The 21,241-nt window shown below is 64.8% G+C and overlaps 1 protein-coding gene across 1 annotated transcript in view; it reads right to left on the bottom strand.

Annotated features, from left to right (window-relative positions):
- Nucleotides 1-21,241, bottom strand: part of LOC122153358 (staphylococcal nuclease domain-containing protein 1-like) — a 79,214-nt gene that overhangs the window by 30,405 nt on the left and 27,568 nt on the right. The window contains 1 exon segment of the mRNA XM_042791878.1: nucleotides 1,316-1,405. Within this exon segment, the coding sequence (XP_042647812.1) occupies nucleotides 1,316-1,405 (90 nt within the window).

Raw genomic sequence — 21,241 nt, forward strand, 5'->3', positions numbered from 1 at the left:
TCTCCCCGCGAGCAGAAAACTGTCAGGAGCTGCCCGCCGGGGTGGGCTTTAAAAGTCTATAAAAAAAGGGGGTGGGAAAAGAGGGATTTTGCCGCAAAGATTGATGCCGACAGCGAGCCGCGAGAAGGCAAGGGCGAGCGACCCCGTGCAGGGCTGTCATTTCAAATCAGAACGCGCCGCCAACCCCGAGGGACTGTTTTGATCATTAAGGGAAAGGATTTTTTTTTCATCGCTTTCCTCAATCAAATTAATCTGAAGTGAAAAACGTGGAGCTGACAAAGGAAATATTTATAAAGCAAACGAGGCAACATCAAAGGCGAGCGGGCGCCTGGCTCCCAGGGCTACCAGCCCAGCGAAGGCAGGAGCCCGGCGCGCGCCGCCGCAGCTCGCTCCAAGGTTATGGGGAGCTTTAAAAATGGAGATTGGAGGCACTCGGAGGCAAATGGCTTTTTGCTTCTATTTCTTGGGGTCACCGGCTCCCCACTTTGGGCACGGGGGACAGCGGAGGCTGGCTGCTGTGCCGCTCCCCGCCTCCTGCTGCCAGGGGGACTGCCAACAGGTTTGGGGAGAAAAAGGGTGGTTTTGAGCAACAGCCAAGCATGGCGGGGTGGGAGACAGCAAAGCGACGGCAGCCGGAGGAAAACCAGCACCGGTGATCCCCGGGGTGGCCGGCAGCGCTCAGCCCGCGACGCTGCCGAGGTTTCCAGTTCAGAGACCGCAGCTCTCCCCACAAGTCCCAGCAACAACCTCGCAGCCACATTTGACTATGACAAGTGGCAGACTTCCCATTAGAAAAGTCTCACAAGCTGCTATTTTTTTCTTTTTTTTTTAAATATAAACAGGGCTCTGAAATGGAAAGATGCAATTAGGCATGGAAATAGTCCTCAATGAGCAGCAGCGAGCAGCCTCGCTATGAAGGAAATTGATTTTATTTGACCATTTTATGAGCATTTGAAAATTGCATCCTGAGCATGTGCTTCAGTAGTTAAGTGCACATTATATTCTTCATTCCCCTGAATTGCTCTAAACCGGCCTAGAAAAATATGCCGGGGAAACAAAGGGAAAATACAAAGCGACGGAGGCCCTCAGCATTCCTGGGCAACGGACGCAGCTGAAAGCGGGACCGCAGCCCCTCGCAGGGGCTGGCACAGAGGGTGCTCCAGCTTTGGGTGCACCCCGCGGCCCCCCCGGGGAGCCCCCGGGTCACTCGTAAGGCCCCCCCGCGGCACCCGCCGCCGGCTCCCGGCCCCTCGTCCGCACCCGCCCGCGCCGGGGACGCGCAGGGACCCCGCCGCCGTCCCCGTCCCCTCCGTACCTTCTTCCCGATGAGCTTCTTGCGCAGGAACTCCCGGGCCTCGAACATGTAGGGAATGTCGTAGAGGGGCCTCAGCTTCCTGTTCTTGTCCTGCAGCGGGGGCAGAGAGAGGGGCACAGGTCAGGGGGAGCCCCCCCCCCCAAAAACCACCCTGCGATGAGCGGCCCTGCGGGCAGGCTCTCCGCTCCGCAGCAGGCACCCCGAAGCTGGTGCAGCTAGCACCCCCCCCCCCCCCGCCCGCTCCCATGGGTGCCCTCTCGCTCCTGCCCCCCCGGGGTGGGCTCCCCAAGCATCGCCGCAGCCCCGGCTCCGCCGAAACCCCGAGGGGAGCCCCTGGATGACACGAGCATCCTCCCAGGAGGACGCGCCAGCGGTCACCTCGCGGTGCCAGGCTGAGAATCTCCGAGTTCACGTGGCGGCTTCTAGAAGGGGAAGGGATAGAGGGGAATTTTGGGGAGGGGGGAGGATGGCCAGGGTCTCTCTGGCCACCTCCACCGAGCACCCTATCCCCTCTCGCCAGCCCCCCCAGGTCCCACACACCCCGTGGCAGGTGCTGCCCGGGGCTCTCCGCTCGCAGGGGGAAGCATCAAAGGTCTCGCCACCCCAAAACGCCGCGGCACAGCACCCACCGCCCGCGGGAGGGGAAAATCAAGCTCAAAAGAGCTCTGTCATGAAGCGAGCTGGGCAAGCCGGGTCCACGGCCCCTGCTCACGCCGGTTCCTGCACTAAAGCTGCTCGTTAGACAAGCTCGTTAGCCGCCAGTGATTAACAGCACTTGCAGGATGAGATGCTCAGTAAAGGGAACCGGAGGACAGCTCCCTGCTCGCTGCCCATCAGCTGCTCGGGGCCTCTCGCAGCGATAAAACCCCTTCAAAGACTGAGCAAAAAGGGGAGTTTTCCAGCAGAAACGGCAGCGGGGGGGTTTGGGAATGAGGTGGAAGCGGGAAGGGGCCGGGAAGGGCTCAAGCTGCACCCGCACGAGCAGGTCTCCTGGAGCAGCAGCAAGCCTGGTGAGCTGTGTAAGTTCACGTACAAAATGGACAGAATATAGGACGTGGGTGCTGCTCGCCCTCCCCCCAGCGCCCCGCAGCATCACGACGGGCCAGAAAAGAGCCAGGGTGGGGACAAAGCTGTCACCCAGGCTGGCAATGCCTCCGCTCCCCACCCCGAGTGCCAGGAACAGTGTCCCCCGACCCCTGGCTTTGCCCGGGGAGGGCTGCAGGCAGGGCTGCAGGCAGGGGTCCCTCCTGCCCAGTCACCGTCCCCAAGAGCAGCCGAAGCACGGGGCAGCGTCCCTGGTCACCGTCCCCGTGGCAAGGCTTTGGAGACGGCAACCCCCAGGCCAGAGATGGTGTCTTCAGAGCCACCGCCCCCCAAGGGGTTTGTCCCCCACAAACCGTGCCACCACCAGCCCCGGGCGCAGCATGCGGTGCGGCGGCACGACGGAGCCGGCTCCGAGAGCGATGCCAAGGGGCTGCTGCTGCTCGGCACCGCTCCCAGAGGGAAGGACGTAGCTTTCCGTGGCAGATCCCGCTCCCTCACCAGCAGTGTGCTGGACTTTGGACATGCTTTTGCAGTTGGCCGCATCGGCACCGTTAAGGTTATGGCACCTTTGGGCCCTGCCAGCATGTGGGGGAAGGAAGGAGGGAGGAGAAGCCAAGCCAACCCCATCCAACCCAATCCAAGTCAACCCAACCCAACCCAACCCAATCCAATCCAACTCAACCCAACCCAACCCAATCTAAGTCAACTCAACCCAACCCAACCCAATCCAACTCAACTCAACCCAACCCAATCCCACTCAATTCAACCCAACCTAGCCCAACCCAATCCCACTCAACCCAACCCAACCCAATCCAACTCAACCCAACTGAATCCAGCTCAACCCAATCCAACCCCACTCAACTCAACCCAACCCAACCCAACCCAACCCAACCCAACCCAACCCAACCTAGTCCAACCCAACCCCAGGAGCTCCCCAGCCCACGCTGGTGGAGGATGGCCCTCGGCACATCACTCTGCTCACTGGCGTGGTGCCGTGGGGAATGGCCCCCTGCACGCCCCACCGAGCTGGGGAGGAATCCACTGAAAAAGGGGAGATAAGGCAAAAGCAGCAGGAAATGAAGGAGAGGAGTCAGATGGGAGAGGGAGCGAGCGGACAAAAACATGCCAGCACTCGCACTCCGTGTTCTTCTATAATGAATGAGGCTTTGATAGAGTTTATTGTCCTCGACGCCGTTCCCAGGCTGCTCCTCAGAGCCGTTCCCTCCTCCACCCATGTCGCTGCTCGCCCCACGCCGCAGCCCCGGGGATGGGAACGGGCCAGATCCCACGAGGGACCTCGCAAGGTGCTGCACCCAGTGCCCAACCCATCCCTGGGGGAGGCTCCTGCTGCCCGCTGCGGCTGAAAACCCCTGCGCAAGGTTCCGAGCCTGGCAGGGTGCAGGACCCGCGGAGACGGGGTTTCTTCTGGAAAGGAGCTGGGGATCCACCCGACATCACTCGTGGCACAGAAAAGCTTCCTGGCACCTAATGAGATGGGTTTGACGAGGCTGGCACGGAGCTGTGGCGGGCAGCACGGGATGCAGTGCCAGCTCGCTGGCCCCGAAGCCAGTTTTCCGGCAGGGAGAGAGCTTTTTACCTCGCCCCACATGAAATAAAGCCCCGGCTGAGCACGTGGGGACGGCACGGCTGGCGGGTGGCCAGAGGGAAGCCCCGGCACAGGCGTGGGAGCGTGCTGCTGCCGGGGGGAAGCCGGAGCTGCTGCTGGCCCTGTCTCAGCCCCATGGTCAGGCCGGCTCCCCGGCTGCGCCTCGGCTCGCCGCAGGACGGTTCACACCATCCCCATCCCCGGCGAGGGCCTCCTCGGTGTCTCCATTATTTAGCCGGTGCCAGAAAAAAATTCCCGGCCCTGTGCCACGGCTGGAGTCGAGCGGCGTGATAAATCCTGCGGGTCCGAGATGCTGGGGAGGAGGGGGCTGCCCGCTCCTCCTGGGGCATCCCCCCATGGATGTGGGGGCATCGTCCCCTGGGGCATCCCCCCCAGGGCCCCTCATTTCACAGCCCGGTGCTGCACCGCGGTGCCAGGGCCGTCGCTGCGCTGAAAAACCACCGCGCGGAGATGGCGAATTGAGCCGAGGGGCTGAGAGGCGGGGCGGGCTCAGCCCTCCCGCTCCAACACTCCCTGCCTCGCCACCTCCCGTCCCTGCACCCCAAAACGGAGCCCAGGCTCCGCTCCAGCCTCCCCGGGGGGGGGGGGGTGGGGGGGCAGAGACAGAGCCCGCAGGAGCTGCCACCGGCCGTGCCACCCCCCTCCACCCCTTCCCAACCCCAGCCGAAGCGATGGGGAGCGCAACGCCAGCCTCCCTTCCCCAGCTGCCAGCCCCTGCTCCCCACGGGGCTGGGAGAGCCCCTAAAATCCCAGGAGAGCCCCCCCCCAAGAAGTGCCTGCACTCAAACACTGCCTTCCCCCCGCAGCCGAACGCCGGATTGCTGCTCCCCAGCCCCGGGCCCAGCAGCTCTGCAACGCGAGGACGCCCGCTCCGGGGTCACGCAGCAGGTCGCTGCCTGCCGAGCTCCCAGAGGACCCCCTGGGCCTGAATTCTGGGAGGGGGGGGGGGTGTGGGGGTGTGGATCCCAACCCCCAGGGACCACGCCGGGCGCAGCCACGGTGGAACCCGATGGGACCCAGGCGACGAGTCTCTCCCGACCTCGACAAGGTCATGGCAAAGCTTCAAGATAAATAACGCCGCTCGGGCTCCTGTCTGCTGCTCGGCACAGGCAAAGCCCTGCGCAAACACTAATTAATCCTCACTAACGAACTCCAAATTTATTGCTTATTTAAGTGTCTATCTGGCACAGGCTGTTAAATCCTTAATCCCGTCCCGCACAGCGCCGGAGCACGGGAAGGGGGGATGGTGGGAGCGAGCCCCGGGTGGCCCCGGCAGCACCCGGGCCGGGGGGGACTCGGGTGCCGACAGCGCTCGCCTCGGTGGAGAAACGACCGGAGAGCAGCTCAGCAGCCTTTGCACGAGGAGGGCACGGGAGCTGCTCACAAAGATGCTCCAGCTTTGCTTCCAAAGCTCCCACGGGATGCACGCTCCATCCCACCCGGCACGGGGCTGGCGTGGTGCGGCCGTGGGTCCCGGCACGTGGGTCCCGGCACGTGGGTCCCTTCTGCTGCCGTTTAAGCAGGGATTTACCCGCCTCGTGTAAAACCCTGCAGCTGCATTAAGGAGAAGAGGGGAAGCGCCTGCCCTGGAAGCAGCACTCGAGTGCTCAAAAGCCTCTTCTCCACGCACGGCAGCGGCAGCAGCGGCGGCGGTTCTCCCCGGCATCGCGCAAAAGCAAACATTTGACTTAAAAAAAAACAAAAAAACCAAAAAAACAAACACCCCAGCCAGCCACCTTGGGGCGGCTCACAGGTCTGCAGCCGAGGGCCACCCCAAAAAAGGGGACCCCCGGCTCAGGCACCGTCCCCACGGCTGGAGCAGCCACCCGTGCCGTGACCACAGCCTCGGAGGAGCCGGAGAGGCGGGGGCCGAGTCCTCACCGAGGCCGCGGCGTCGTGACGCTGATGGAAAATGCAAAGCCTTCTGCAATTCCCAGCACAAGTAAAACGCAATGGGCTGTGCCAGGAGCGGGGTAATAGAAGCGTTTAAGTGTCCAATACATATCGCCCTTAACCACGGCCCTGTCAGCCACCATTAAATACCGTTTTGCCAGCCTGTAAAAATGATATTTCATATCGGAGGGGAAGTGGCCTAGCAGATCAGTCTGGGAAGCTGTTCAAAACCTTGGACACACGTTTGAGGTTTTGCAAATAAACATTAAAAATCAATATAACAGCAAGGATGTTAACTAAATTCTACGACCGTCAAACATCCAGCAATTACAGCCACATAAAAAGATATGGCTTTTTTTCAGCTACTTGTCAAGCCAAGCGCTCGAACCGCGGCAACATCCCTGGGAGCCGCCTCCCTCGCCGCCTTCCCGGCCGCGGCGCTTGACGGGGCCCCGGGAGGCGACGTCCTGGGCCGCATCCTGCCAGGGGAGCGGGGCGGGCGAGAGGGACGGCGCAGCTCTCCCAGCACCAAACGCCGAAACGCCAGCCCCGGCTTTCCCCGGCTGCCAGGGAGAGTCATCAGCCATCCAAGAAATAATTAAAAAAAAAAAAAAAAAGGCAGCATATTAGCGTCATTCAATTAAAGGCGTGCGATGAGGAAGTCATTTTATTAGTGGGAAAGTCAACGCGTGGAGCTTCATTTTTGGAGAGTTGCTGGAGGAGGTGGGGGGGGGGGGGTAAGCCGCTCGCCCTCCCCCCGGCACGCGGAGACAGGGATTTTAATCCCCGGATCGATGGGAACGCGCTGCTTCCTCGCAGGCTGCCCCCAGACAGGCGCCGAGGAGCCCGGGGAAAGAAGCCGGCTTTTTGTTTAAAATGCAAGACGGAGCTTCTCGAGGGCGGGTGCTGCCTCCGGGGCCGGTGAGCACCAGGGGCCAGCAGCCCCCCCGCAACCTCCCTCCTCCTTCTGTAACCCCTGTGAGTCTTTAAATACCTAACGGGCCGAGGGAATTAGAGCTCTCCTGTCAAATTAACATCATTACGCCGTACAGTAGCCAATTAAAGTCTCTTTTCAGGAAAGCAGCAGCCGCGAAGGATTGCACCCTGCCATGGGGGGGGTGAAACACCGAGCGCCCTCGGCTCCCCGCCCCCTCGGGGGGCCCGCTCCCAGCCCCTGGCCCCCTTCCCAAGGGCAGAAGATGGGGACAACGATGGATGCAGGAACATTTGGAGCAGCTTGGAAATGCTCCGAGCCCCCGGCCCGGCACCTCCCGACACCCCAGGGCGCTCCCCGTGCGTAAGATTTTGGGGTTTCTTACAAGAATCCCAGCGCGGGACCCCAGAAGAGCCGAGGGGCCGGGACCCGCAGCCCGGCGGTGCCGCAGGTGGGGAGAGCTCTCCTCTTCCCCCTCCAGCGCAATTAGGGAAGCTTATTACTTGTGAAGCAATTAGCATAGCAAATCAACTCCAAGCGACACGCCGTTGGAAACGACGAGGCGAGGCGGAGATTACCAGCTGCCACCGAAAGCGGCTGGGAGCGGTGCCGGCAGCGTGCCCGGCGTCCCCGGGGGCTGCTCGGGGATGAGGCATCCCCCGAGGGAGCCCGGGGAGGGGGAAACTTGTCCCGTTCAGAGGCTGCTTGGCTTGTGCTGGGGGAAGGATCCGACCTGGAGCAAGCGAGGCAGGGAAATCCTCGGGGCAGCGGTTGGAGGGCAGCGGGCGGGCTGGTGAATGAACCCGGCACGCTCGGCTTGCCCGGGGCTGCGCCGAAGGGGGTGGAAATCCACCCCGGCGAGGTGGTGACAAGCCGAGACGGCGGCAGAACACGAGCGCCCGGCTCGGAGAGGAGCTCGCGGGTGGCGAGCAGAAGCGTGCCGGCTGCCGAGCGCCCTGGGGGGGACGGGTTTCTTGCCCGCGGGCAAGCAGCCTCCGTAGCGCCTCGAGGCTCTGCTCCCGCCAAGGCGGCGCGGTGCGGCGTTCCTGCAAACGGCACCAGCCCCGGCACCGCACGGGCCGGTCCCAGGAACCCCGGGCTGCGCCTCTGCGAGGGAGGGGGATGAGCCCAGGGGCACAACCGGCTACAGGAAAGCGAGAGCCCGCGGGACTGCAGGCGCTGCGAGGAAAACGAGGGTGAGGGGCTTCCAGCGCGGCCGAGAGATGTGCGGCGGCTCCTGGGAGGCCCCAGCTCGCACGAGCGGGTGCCAGTTCCTGGATGCAAAGCCTGGAGCGTGCGTTCAGCTTCTCCAGCGCTCGGCAGAGGTGTCCTGCGGTCCCTGTGATACAGGGCCTAGATAGGAACAGGGGATGTAAGGGTTAATATGGGAATAGCAAGAAGGGGATGACGAGAGAAATAGTCGAGATAAGGGTTTGCCTAGCTTGTACGAGGTGTTTGTGTTGCTCGACCACTATCTCCTGTTTAAGTAAAAAACCTCCTCCACCCCTGAGTAAGTGAAGATGTTTGTGTTGCTGACCACTATCTCCTGTTTAAGTAAAAAGCCTCCTCCACCCCTGAGTAAGTGAAGATTACCCCACAACCGGCACAAACCTGCTCTGCGGGTCCAGGGGGGTGACAGAGACTGCGCAGGAATTCGGGGTGAAAAGTTCAGCACTGAGGAAGAGGAGATACTTCCTCCCACGACCACCGCCCAGCCCTTCACGACCCCTGCCCAGGACCAAAGGAACTCACTGCGCAGACTCAACTGGGAGGAGACCATGGAAATGCTAATTTTAATACGAAGCGGGGATAGGTGATGCATATGTATAGGCGTATTGCGAAATATTATGAATATGTAATCATTTGCTCTATAAATCTAAGGCAATGGTGCCACATGGTAGCACATATTTGGAGGAGTGATCCCCTATGTGCCCAGCGCTGAATAAACATACCTACTTTACAATCTATCAGATTGTGGAGTCTGTTTTCCGCACGTCACCTGGCTGCCTGCAGAGCCCACCCCGGCAGCGGGCGCGCCACACCCAGGCATCGCGCGGCCCTCAGCTCCAGGGAAAAATGCCGGCTGGCCACGGCGGAGCTGGAGAGGGGTTTTAAAACGGCTTAAAAAGGGAGCGAGTGCGTGCCCAGAGCGGCCGAGCGCTGGCGGGGAGCGGGGGGGGGGGGGGTCGCATGGGTTACCAGCCCCTCAAAGCTCAGCCATGACGGCGGTGGCACCACGCAGCGACCGGCACCGGGATGTGCCACAACCCGGCCACAGCCAGGAGCGGGGTCGTTTGTGGCAGCAGATTAACGAGGGGGGTTTGAGGGGCAGCCCCCCCCCCCCCGGCCGGGCTGGGAGAGCGGCTCTTTCCCAACTGAGGGATGATCAGAGCGTCTCGGCGGCGGCTCCTGCAGCCAACGACGCCGGCTGGATTTTCAGCCCTAAAAGGATTAACGCCAGCTCTGGGAGCACCCCGACGCTCACACAAAGGGTCGCCTCTCAATTAAAGGGGCTGGGGAAGCTCTGGGATCCCGTTCTCCCGCGGCTGCTGCTCCGGGATGGCTCCCACCTTCTAAACCAGCTTCCAAAGCCCCAGCCAGTCGCTCCCATCATCCGAGCTCCGCCATACGGGTGCTGCCGCACGCCGTGCTGGGCGCTCGCCCCGTCGCCAGCCCCACGTCTCACCCTGCACCCCTCCGAGGCGTCGGGTGCTGCAACACGGGGCCAGGCAGGGCAGCGGGGGGACTGGGTGGCGATGGGGTGGCACGGCGGGTGCCGAGCCCTGCGGGGAGGGCGCAGCTCCCCCCCCGGCCACGACGGGCACCCACCGGGATTTTAACGCTCCCCACGAGGCGGGAGGGCAGCAACCAACCGCGGCACCAACCGCGCCGGAGCTGGGGGGAGATGCCCCGGGGAGCCAGCACCGTGGCTGAATCCTGCCCCCCATCGCAGCACCCCGTGGTTGGAGGGTTTTCTCCAAACCCCTGCGCAGCCCCCGGGGCGCGTATCAGAGCATCTCAGGCCCTGGAATTACTCAAATATCATTAGCGGGGTCTAATTAAAGAGAGAAAAACAAACTTCTCCTGAGCTGAGCCTCCAGACCCAAATAAGAAAGAAAAGCCTCGATTTGAATCGCTTTCATTATCAAACCAGGCTCCCTGCTGGAGCCTTGCGATTGGAAGTCGACCATTTTAAGGTGATTTGCATTTTATTAAAGCATACCGAGAGGCTCCCAGGAGCCCTCTCCCCTCGGGCCCCCGGCCCCGCAACCCAGGGGTTGCTTCCAAACACAGCGCCGAGGGCTCCCCGCCCTGCAAAAGCTCTTCTGCTCCTTCTGCAGCAGCTTCTCCGGGCGGACGAGGGGCTCAGCGCACCCCAGGCCAGCTCGGGCAGGCGGGGGACAGCCAGCTTTTGGGTGACCCCAAGCACAACCAGCCCAGCCCCAGTCACCGGCACACCGCACGGGCGCACCGAAGGCTTTTCTCCATCATCACCCTCAGCACAGAGCCAGGCCTGTGGCCGGGCACGGGGCCAGATGAACCAGACAGAACAAAGCAAGTTTTCCTCATCCTCCGGTCCCCTTCCCGAAACGAGCAGCCCAGCCTGCAGCGAGGGCCGCAGGGAGGGCGAGAGAGGCTGCTCCAGCACAGCTGCTGCCTTTTCCCATCTTATCCCGTATCCATCCTCTGCCTCCCCTGTAAAACCCATCAGCTCCCAGCCCTGGTATTGATGGTGTTGCCAGCACATGCCGTTCCGGTCTCCTCCCCAGGGCGTTGGGGCTGCGCTCACCGCACGCCTGGGCTCGCTCCTGCAGCCTCTCCAGCAGCCATCAATCTCCATCGAGCCCGAAGGCACCTATTCATCACGACAGAGAGAGGCCCTAATTTAAACCTCCTGCCTGCTGCCACGCGCTGCCTGCTCGTCTCCCTCTGCCAGCCCGTTTCACCGGCGAAGGGCGGGAGGACCCGCAGCCTGGGGTGGGTGGGGAGCGCCCTGCAATGGGTCCGGGGTGTTTGCGCTGCTCCTGGCGATGCAGCCGGTGAGGGACGGCGCGGGGGAGCGACAGCACCGAGCAGAGGTCTCCCCCAAAGCAGGGTCCTGCCGAGCCACGGGCATCCCCGGAGGGACCCTTCCCCCAGGTTAACGGGATCCCAAACGAGGAAAGGTTTTCTTCCTCTCTGGATGCTCCAGGAGCTGTTTGAGCTGGGGGCGCCTTGCACGGAGCGGAGACGGGCGGCAGGCTGGATTTCACCCCAAACCTCCCTCCGGGAACCCATGCCCACTGCCACGGGGGAGACGCCGGCGGGTCCGGCCCCGGAGCGGGGCTTAGGGGGCTGCACGACACAGGAGCCTCTCGGGATGCGGGCGGCTTTTGGCAGCAGAGATGCCCACCCGCCGCGGCACAGCCCGTCCCAGGGGCACACGGGACGAGCATGGTGCCGTGGCCGGTCCCCTCGGGGCTCCCCTCGCCTGAGGGAGCAGCAGATGAAGCAGGAGGCGGCATTTTCCTGCAGGAACCTGCATCGCTGCAGTGACCTCCTTCCACCCGGCACGTGCTGCTCCGGCCCCGCAGCGGGTCCCCGGTGGTCCCCAGCCCCGTCCCCTCGTCTTCCCGCATCCCAGAGGGATGCAGCCGCGGCAGCCCCGGGCCAAACAACGCATGCAGCACCGGCGAATCCCACCTGCGCCGGGAAAACCGCCCCTGCTTAAAACCAAACCCAACTTTTGGGCTCAAAACCAAGCCTGGGCGCAGCCGAGACCGCCGCCGCCGTGCTCCTAAGTGCTGTGGGGGAGCTAAGCCCACCTCTCCGGTCGCCGCCGTGCTCAGCGCCTCTAACTCCTCAAAAGCAGGTACAAAAGCACATTTTCTGCGGCCCGTAATTCTCTGAAGGCTCTGGTCTGGGACTTTGCTCCCCAGCCGCAAGACCACGGTTTTACAAAAACAACCCCAGGGCGGCCACGCTCCTTTGCACGGCTGCCCGCGGCTGCCTTTTAGCAGTGGGCTTAAATTAATAAAGTTGTTTGTCTTGTCAGCGTGTATTACACGTTGAACAAGCACCCTGGGGACTGCCCAGGACGAGCCGGCACTGCCGCATTACGGCATCCCCGCTGCCGTTAGCGGCCCCGGCCTCCTGACGACCTTCCTCATCGCCGGGGAGGGAGCTCGCCATCCTCAGCATCACACACCCGCAGCCCCCAGCTGGGAGAGCCCGAAGTCGGGGGGGGGGGGGAGGGGCACACTCCCCCCACCCCCCCCAAGTCACCCCAGCGCGGTTTGCCCTCGGTTCACCGAGGGGCTGGTGCTCTCACGGCGGGTGCTCGCTCCCCGCCAGCATTCGCGTCCCCATCGGTGTGGCCGGGGGAGGGGGGGGGGGGGGGGTGGGCCGGACAGAATTAAAGTCAGGGACAAGGGCAGCAGGCGAAGCCTCCGCTGCTCCGGTCCTCGGGGAAATAAAGCCACAAGCCGACTGGAAACCGCGCGATCGATAGGATCATCACCCCTCTCCCGGCATGAAAATAAAAGGGCAAAGCCGCAGACGCTGTTTTGGCACGAAAGAGCAGCAGCTGAGCCCCGGCTCGCGGGGCAACGGGGGTGAAGCGGGGAGTTTGGGGAAGAGGCGCTGGTAGAGGTGCTGCCCCAGGGGCTGGGGACACCCGGTGACCCTGGAGCAGCAACCCCCCCCGGCTTTGCAATCCCCCCAAATCGGAGCCCGGAGGGGCACCGCCGGCCGTGCCGGCCCCGCAGACGGACGCCGCGCAGCCCCGCTCCCCTGAACCCCCCCCCAGACCACCAGCACCCCTGGAGGTAGCGCCGAGCGCGGATGCTGAAATCAGCTAATGAAAGTTATTTATGAGGCGATTACCAAGTTGGCTGTGCCGGTGCTGAATTAAGATAATTTGCAATTACGTGCAGCGCTTTCAGAATACAGCACGCTTATGTTTTTAGTCACTTGTTTTATTAAATTAAACGCTTGGGCTAATTACAGGCACCCTTTGGATATCTCCCTCTCGAGTCCCGACCCGCGGGAGCCTGTCACCAGCAGATAGCGATTCGCGGCTCCACCGCTTGCGCACACCGGACGGGTCGGGGCTGTAATCACCAGCTGTAAATTACCTCGTTAAAAACCAGGATTACCCTTTGCAAGGAAAGCCTCCGCATAAACCCATCAAGATTCTTGCAAAGAGCCATTTCTAAGCAACCCAAGTTTTTGTTTCGCCGGGGTTAGAGGAGAATATTGCTGGCTGAGGAATATTTGGGGAATAACTCCTCAATTCAGGCTTCGGCGCTGGAGCGAGAGCGCCCGAAGGGGGGGTTTACCCGTGTGTGCGGCTCCGTCGCAACCTCTGCCCAGCTACAGAAACCAGGAAAGGATCTGCAGGTAGTGGCAGGGAAGGCAGTGCCCTTTCCCAGGAACTAATCGGGGAAATCACCCGAGCACGACGTTACCCGTCCACGGGGAATTCATTAACCGGCGGCGCTTTGGCAACGCGCACCAAGAGCCACCTCTCCGTGGACGAGGAGATCATGTCGCCGCTAACGAGGAAACTGAGAGGTATAAATATACTTGGTGATTTCAGAAGGGTGGCTGTGTTGGTCGTTGGGGTTTATTTTACAACACCGCAGCGTTTGAATTCTATTTTAAATGAGTCTGACTTCCCCCCAACCCCGACGCCCTCGTCGAGCCAAGGGAGCATCAGCGGAACAGCCCAACGCGAGATGCTCTCCGTGCCTCGCGGCGGGGACGCCCTGGAAAGCGGATTTAGCTGCTCACAGGGTTGCACAGTGACGTGCTGGAGATGCCCCGGTGGCATCAGCGACGGCGCCGAGCCCGGACGAGGGCAGGCAGGAGCGTCCCTCCCCGAAAACGCCGGACCGCCACAGCTCCCCCAGCCCAGGTTTTCCCTGGAAGGGCCTGGCAAATGGGAGATGAAAGAGATTTGCTTTCGCAGCATTCTTCCTCCCAACACCAGATTTAGCCCACCCACAGCTCGTGTGTCTTCCCCAGGTACGCTTCTGTCCAAAAAGAATGGAGAAATTACGCTATTTAATTTGGGTTTATGCTGAATACCCACCCGCTTGCTGTAACGCAGACCCTCGTAGGGCTTACGGAATATTTTAAAAAATACTCTCCTCCGCCGTTTCAACCTCTCATCTTTGCCCTAAAGCTCAGCAGCCCCAGGAAGAGGCAGAGAGGACGCGCAGCCCCCCACGGGGGTTTCCTCTGCCCACTCACACTCGTGTCTCCCACACACCGTGGCCGGAGGGGATGGAACCCATCCTCTGCCGAGCTGCCCGAGGGCCGCGCGCCTTTGCCGGGGCAAGGCAAACCCCCACACCCCCCCCCCCAGCCATCCCCTCCCACCAGCACCCTGTGCCGCATTGCCGGCCCCGGCAGCGGGGCTCCGAGCCAGCCACGGGGTCCCCTCGGCAGGACAGAGCACGAGAGAGCAGCTGGCTGCAAAAACCACCCAACGAGAGAGGGACCCACGGCTCAGCACCCAGCGGAGCACCCCACTTCCCGCGGCACCCCCACGCCGCGCCGGGCGCCGGATCCTGGAGCAGCTTCTTGCAAAACCCACCCGTGCCGGGTCCAACCCGGCGACCTTCCTCGCTGCAGCAGCCGTCACGGGTCACGGTGGGCGACCCCGGGGGTCCCTTCTGCCACCCCTCTGTCCCCAAAGCACCCAAGGGAGGTGGCTGCGCAGGCCCAAAGCCCCCGCGCCCGCCCCACCTCATCAAGAAGCCCAGAACCCCCCCGCGGAGCAGCCGCCCGGCTCCACACCACCGCCATCCGCATGAAATGGAGCTTTTCTATTATTTTCGACCAAAAAGCAATTTATCACCCCGAATCCCCCTGCAAAGTGATCCCACGTGCTAATTGCCCCAACCGGCACAAGAGCTGCTCTGCCGAGGAGGGGTTCTCCCCCGCGGGAAGGGGAGGGAGGGTGAACGACGGACACCCCCAGCCTGGATAAGGCACCCCCCGACCGCCGGTGCCGCAGCCCCCACACCGGGACATCCCCACGCCGCGATTCCCCCCGACACCCCGGCCAAAACCCGGGGCTACCCCAGAGCACGGAGCCCACCACAGGCAGGGCTGGGGACCGAGCAGAGTTTGACAGATAACGGGCAAAACCCACGCTGGTTAGGAGGTGGCGGATTTGGGCTGCCCCCGAGCGAAGCCGGGCGGCCCCACGGGGCACGCGGGGTCCCCTGCGCTGCCCACGGCGTCCCCAGGCTCCCCGGTGCTCCCAGCCAGACCCGCCTCGCCTCCAGCTCTGCTGTCGCAGCAGCTCCCCGAGCCTCGGCGCTGGCATTTCACACCTTCCCCTGCATTTTGGGCGCAGCGGGTGCGATGCCGCGCCAGCAGCCGGGGACGGAACAGCCGGCAGCGGGTACGGGAGGCTCAGCAGCTTGAAATGCAGCCGCACACGCGCCGGGACGGGGCCCCGCCGCGGCGTTTAGGTCTCGAGCAGCGTTTTGCCCAATCTGCTCACAAAGAGCGTGAAAAAAGGGGTCACCGGCCTCAGAACGGGGCCGATTCAGGCGCAAAGCCTGGCTGCGGGATGCTGCAAAGCCACGAGGTGCTTCTGCCTCCCCTCAGCCCGGCCCTAAAACCGTCCCCAAGGGGACAGGGACGCTCAGAGCGAAAGAGCCAGCAGCTGCTGGCAGGCTCCCGGTCTCGGGCAGCGGCAGCTATTTCAGGGCTCAAAGGAAAAACTTCCACCGTTTCGACACCGCTAGCCCGAATTTCAGAGGAAAACTGCAAACCCCAAGGGCTGCGTAACGGGGCTGTCACCCGACGGACCTGGCTTCGGGGTCGCACGCCCTTCGGGAGCACAGGCGGGAGGGGACACATACACATCCCCTGCTCCTGGGGGATTTCCTTCCAGCTAAGCCTCCGGCCGACCAAGGGCAACCCCGCGACGCACCGGCGGAAGCACCAGAAGACGAAGCCGCGGCGGAGCGCGCCGTGCCGACCCCGCACGTGGCGGAGGGGATGAATAGCAGCCAGCGAAAACTAGGACAGCAGCGGCCGGCCTGGGAGGGGGGCAAAAAAGCTTTTAAGGATGGAGCCGCCCGTCCCCTGCGCAGGGACCGGGAGAGGGAAGGTCCGGAGCCGTCACTGTCACCAGCAGCGCCAGCAGCCTGTCCGGCTCGCTGGGCGTCCCCAGAGCCCCTCGCCAGGACCCGGGGAAGCTGCTGCGCAGCAGCGGCTGCTGTAAGGCTGGGGGCGGGGTGCAGGCAGGGGGGGTGCAGGCAGGGTGAGGTGCAGGCAGGGGGAGGTGCAGGCAGGGGGAGGTGCAGGCAGGGGGGGTGCAGGCAGGGGGGGTGCAGGCAGGGATGAGGTGCAGGCAGGGAGGGTGCAGGCAGGGATGAGGTGCAGGCAGTATGAGGTGCAGGGAGGGGGGGTGCAGGCAGGGGGGGTGCAGGCAGGGGGGGTGCAGGCAGGGGGAGGTGCAGGCAGGGGGGGTGCAGGCAGTATGAGGTGCAGGCAGGGGGGGTGCAGGCAGGGGGGGTGCAGGCAGGGGGTTGCAGGCAGGGGAGGTGCAGGCAGGGGAGGTGCAGGCAGGATGAGGTGCAGGCAGGGGGGCTGCAGGCAGGGATGAGGTGCAGGCAGGGGGAGGTGCAGGCAGGGGGTTGCAGGCAGGGGGGGTGCAGGCAGGGGGGGTGCAGGCAGTATGAGGTGCAGGCAGGGGAGGTGCAGGCAGGGGGGGTGCAGGCAGGGGAGGTGCAGGCAGGGGGAGGTGCAGGCAGGGGGTTGCAGGCAGGGGGGGTGCAGGCAGTATGAGGTGCAGGCAGGGGAGGTGCAGGCAGGGGGGGTGCAGGCAGTATGAGGTGCAGGCGGGGGGGGTGCAGGCAGGGGGGGTGCAGGCAGGGTGAGGTGCAGGCAGGATGAGGTGCAGGCAGGGGAGGTGCAGGCAGGGATGAGGTGCAGGCAGGGATGAGGTGCAGGCAGGGGAGGTGCAGGCAGGGGAGGTGCAGGCAGTATGAGGTGCAGGGAGGGGGGGGTGCAGGCAGGATGAGGTGCAGGCAGGGGGGGTGCAGGCAGGGATGAGGTGCAGGCAGGGGGGGTGCAGGCGGGGGGGTGCAGGCAGGGGGGTGCAGGCAGGGGGTTGCAGGCAGGGGAGGTGCAGGCAGGGGAGGTGCAGGCAGGATGAGGTGCAGGCAGGGGGGGTGCAGGCAGGGATGAGGTGCAGGCAGGGGAGGTGCAGGCAGGATGAGGTGCAGGCAGGGAGGGTGCAGGCAGGGTGAGGTGCAGGCAGGGTGAGGTGCAGGCAGGGAGGGTGCAGGCAGGCGGGGTGCAGGCAGGGAGGGTGCAGGCAGGGGGGGTGCAGGCAGGGGGGTGCAGGCAGGGGAGGTGCAGGCAGGATGAGATGCAGGCAGGGGGTTGCAGGCAGGGTGAGGTGCAGGCAGGGGGGGTGCAGGCAGGGGGGGTGCAGGCAGGGGAGATGCAGGCAGGGGGGTGCAGGCAGGGGAGGTGCAGGCAGGGGGGGTGTGGTGCAGGGATGAGGTGCAGGCAGGGGGGGTGCAGGCAGGGGAGGTGCAGGCAGGGGGGTGCAGGCAGGGGGGGTGCAGGCAGGATGAGGTGCAGGCAGGGGGGGTGCAGGCAGGGATGAGGTGCAGGCAGGGGGGGTGCAGGCAGGGGAGGTGCAGGCAGGGGGGGTGCAGGCAGGGGGGGTGCAGGCAGGGGAGGTGCAGGCAGGGGAGGTGCAGGCAGGGGTGGTGCAGGCAGGGGAGGTGCAGGCAGGGGGGGTGCAGGCAGGGGGGTGCAGGCAGGGGAGGTGCAGGCAGGGTGAGGTGCAGGCAGGGGAGGTGCAGGCAGGGGGGGTGCAGGCAGGGGGGGTGCAGGCAGGGGAGGTGCAGGCAGGGGGGGTGCAGGCAGGGGGGGTGCAGGCAGGGGAGGTGCAGGCAGGGGAGGTGCAGGCAGGGTGAGGTGCAGGCAGGGGAGGTGCAGGCAGGGGGGGTGCAGGCAGGGATGAGGTGCAGGCACGGGAGGTGCAGACGGGGGGGTGCAGGCAGGGTGAGGTGCAGGCAGGGGGGGTGCAGGCAGGGGGGGTGCAGGCAGGGGAGGTGCAGGCAGGCGGGGTGCAGGCAGGGGAGGTGCAGGCAGGGGGGGTGCAGGCAGGGAGGGTGCAGGCAGGGGGGGTGCAGGCAGGGGGGGTGCAGGCAGGGGAGGTGCAGGCAGGATGAGATGCAGGCAGGGGGTTGCAGGCAGGGTGAGGTGCAGGCAGGGGAGGTGCAGGCAGGGGGGGTGCGGTGCAGGCAGGGGGGGTGCAGGCAGGGGGGGTGCAGGCAGGGGGGGTGCAGGCAGGATGAGGTGCAGGCAGGGGGGGTACAGGCAGGGGGGGTGCAGGCAGGGGAGGTGCAGGCAGGGGGGGTGCGGTGCAGGCAGGGGGGGTGCAGGCAGGGGAGGTGCAGGCAGGGATGAGGTGCAGGCGGGGGGGTGCAGGCAGGGATGAGGTGCAGGCAGGGGGGGTGTAGGCAGGGGAGGTGCAGGCAGGGGGGGTGCAGGCAGGGGGGGTGCAGGCAGGGGAGGTGCAGGCAGGGGAGGTGCAGGCAGGGGTGGTGCAGGCAGGGGAGGTGCAGGCAGGGGGGGTGCGGTGCAGGCAGGGGGGGTGCAGGCAGGGGGGGTGCAGGCAGGGGGGGTGCAGGCAGGATGAGGTGCAGGCAGGGGGGGTACAGGCAGGGGGGGTGCAGGCAGGGGAGGTGCAGGCAGGGGGGGTGCGGTGCAGGCAGGGGGGGTGCAGGCAGGGGAGGTGCAGGCAGGGATGAGGTGCAGGCGGGGGGGTGCAGGCAGGGATGAGGTGCAGGCAGGGGGGGTGTAGGCAGGCGGGTGCAGGCAGGGGAAGTGCAGGCAGGGGAGGTGCAGGCAGGGGTGGTGCAGGCAGGGGGGGTGCAGGCAGGGGAGGTGCAGGCAGGGGGGGTGCAGGCAGGGGAGGTGCAGGCAGGGGGGGTGTAGGCAGGCGGGTGCAGGCAGGGGAGGTGCAGGCAGGGGAGGTGCAGGCAGGGGGGTGCAGGCAGGGGGGGTGCAGGCAGGGGGGGTGCAGGCAGGGGAGGTGCAGGCAGGGGAGGTGCAGGCGGGGGGGTGCAGGCAGGGATGAGGTGCAGGCACGGGAGGTGCAGACAGGGGAGGTGCAGGCAGGGGTGGTGCAGGCAGGGGGGGTGCAGGCAGGGGAGGTGCAGGCAGGGGAGGTGCAGGCAGGGGGGGTGCAGGCAGGGGAGGTGCAGGCAGGGGGGGTGCAGGCAGGGGGGGTGCAGGCAGGGGGGGTGCAGGCAGGGATGAGGTGCAGGCACGGGAGGTGCAGACAGGGGAGGTGCAGGCAGGGGGAGTGCAGGCAGGGTGAGGTGCAGGCAGGGCCCCCATGGTGCAGGCAGAGTCTGCGTGCAGGCAGGGCACACCGTCCACGTCCCACGGCACTGCCAGCGTGCCCACGGGTGACACCCAGGCCACGCCGTGCCAAGGCAGCCCTGCACCCGGAGGGCACAAGCATTCGCCGGCACCAAGCCCTGCGGAGCCGGGGCAGCTCCTCCATGGGCGGTTTGTTTCCCCCGGGGCCCGACGGCTTTGCCCCTTGCACCGGGGATTTCAGGGGGCGCCAGGGCAGGAGCTGCTCACGTAGGAGGTGTCAGGGCAGCGACATCCACCCGAGCGCTCCCGCCGCAGCCTGGCACCAGCAAAGCCCACCCGCACGCCGGTGCCCAGAGGCGAGAGGGGGGCTGGGGGGGGGGGGGGGTGAGCTGCACCCAAAGGCGCCCGGCGCAAGGGCGAAGCTTCGTCCCCTCCGCTCTGGGCTGCGGGAACAGGAGCGCGGCATCCCTCGCCGTCCCCAAGGACGGCCGGTGCCACCAAAGGTCCCCACGAACACGTGGTGGAGCGTCCCCCCTCCCCGCAGCCCGCCGCAGGCGAAGGAGCTGGGCCGGGCTGCGGGAGCCGGCGAGGGACGCGCACCATCCCTTGCAGCACGTCTTCAAATGTCTAGCGACTAAATAGAGATCTCCAGCAGCCGGTGCGAACGGCGGGGGGAATGTTCATGATTACTCTGAGCCGCACGGCGCTGGGAGAGGTGCCTGGAGGGAGGTGTTAACACAGCTGAAATGCCCGAGTGATGCAAGAGGGGCTGGGGGAGGCACGGAGCTCCCCGCTCCAGCAACCCGCCCGCTCTGCGGAGGGGGATGCCTTTGCCGGGCTCCCGGCTGGAGGTATAAAAGCTGAGCCCTGACCCGCAGGCAGAAAGCAGCCAGCAGCCAGCAGCACGCTTCGCCGGAACCGGCTCTAAAACCGAGCCGAGCGCAGGAGGAGGAGCGGGGCAGCGGGGCAAGGACGCGAGCCTGGGCCGGCTCTCGGTCCTAGAGCTTCATCCTCCCGCCTCCAGCCCACCGCCGCCCCGGGGAGCTGGGGGGGGGTACCCCATCGGGTGTCCGGAGCAAGCCAGCAAAGGCGATGGCAGCTCGGTGGCAATGCCCTTGAGCCAGCGTGTGCCCCAGCCGTGCCCTCCAGCATCCCCTCGGTCACCCCAAGGCACGGAGGGGAGACCCCACCGGCCTCAGGGCAGGATCCGGGGCGAGGCCGCTGGGTGCGGAGGCAGAGCCGTGCCGGGCGCCGAACGCAACCTCCAAGCAGGCTCTGGCTGCCTCCCAGATGGAGCAGAGAGGCTCCTGAAGTCGCCGGGAGCAAAAAAAAATAAAGCCTTCGCAGTGGCAGGTTCATCACATACCCAAAATCACCGGCTTAAGTTTCCCGAGGCACAAGGGTGCTATTGCTAGGCAGGATGCTAATTGCACAGTTCAGCAATGTGGCAGGATTGCACAGCTCCTCTCTAATTTAGTGCAATTTAACCATCAATAGAGGATTCGCAGTAGTTTCCTGATGAGATCAAAAGGTCAAAGCTTCATTCCTCCCATCAGCGTTTTTCACGCTCACCCAGCAGACGGAGAAACGTTTGCCACAGCCTCAGCCCCGGCCGTCCCGAGGAGACGTGTGCGCAGCCGGCGCTGCAGCCGACGAAGCCTCTCGAGCAGAGAGCAGCGCCCGGAGAGCACGGTGCAAAGCCCGGCTGGAGCTCCTAAATGCGAGCTGGCAGACGCCCGGGTCCTCCTCAAAGCACCCGTGTCAAACACCAGGCACTTCTGCTGGGTCAGAAGAATTACCACACTTCAACGTGAGTTGTGGGGGAAGCATTTTAGCGCAGCCCAATCTGGAGGGCTTATTATGGCATCAATAAGACCAAGCACTTAAGGGCCGGCGCTACTCACAGAGCATATGGTCTGGAGCTGCATCTTCCTCCCGGCGACACGGGCCCTGGAGCTGCGTGGTGCGAGTTCGCTCTTGCCTGCGGTCACGGAGCTGCTGCCTCGTAGAGAAGCTGCTCCGTAATTGCCGGCAAGCTCCTGCCCATCTCTGCAAACCGGCATCAGCCGCG

This window comes from Tyto alba, unplaced genomic scaffold (assembly GCF_018691265.1).
Source record: "Tyto alba isolate M040663 unplaced genomic scaffold, T.alba_DEE_v4.0 Super-Scaffold_2, whole genome shotgun sequence".
NCBI lineage: Eukaryota > Metazoa > Chordata > Aves > Strigiformes > Tytonidae > Tyto > Tyto alba.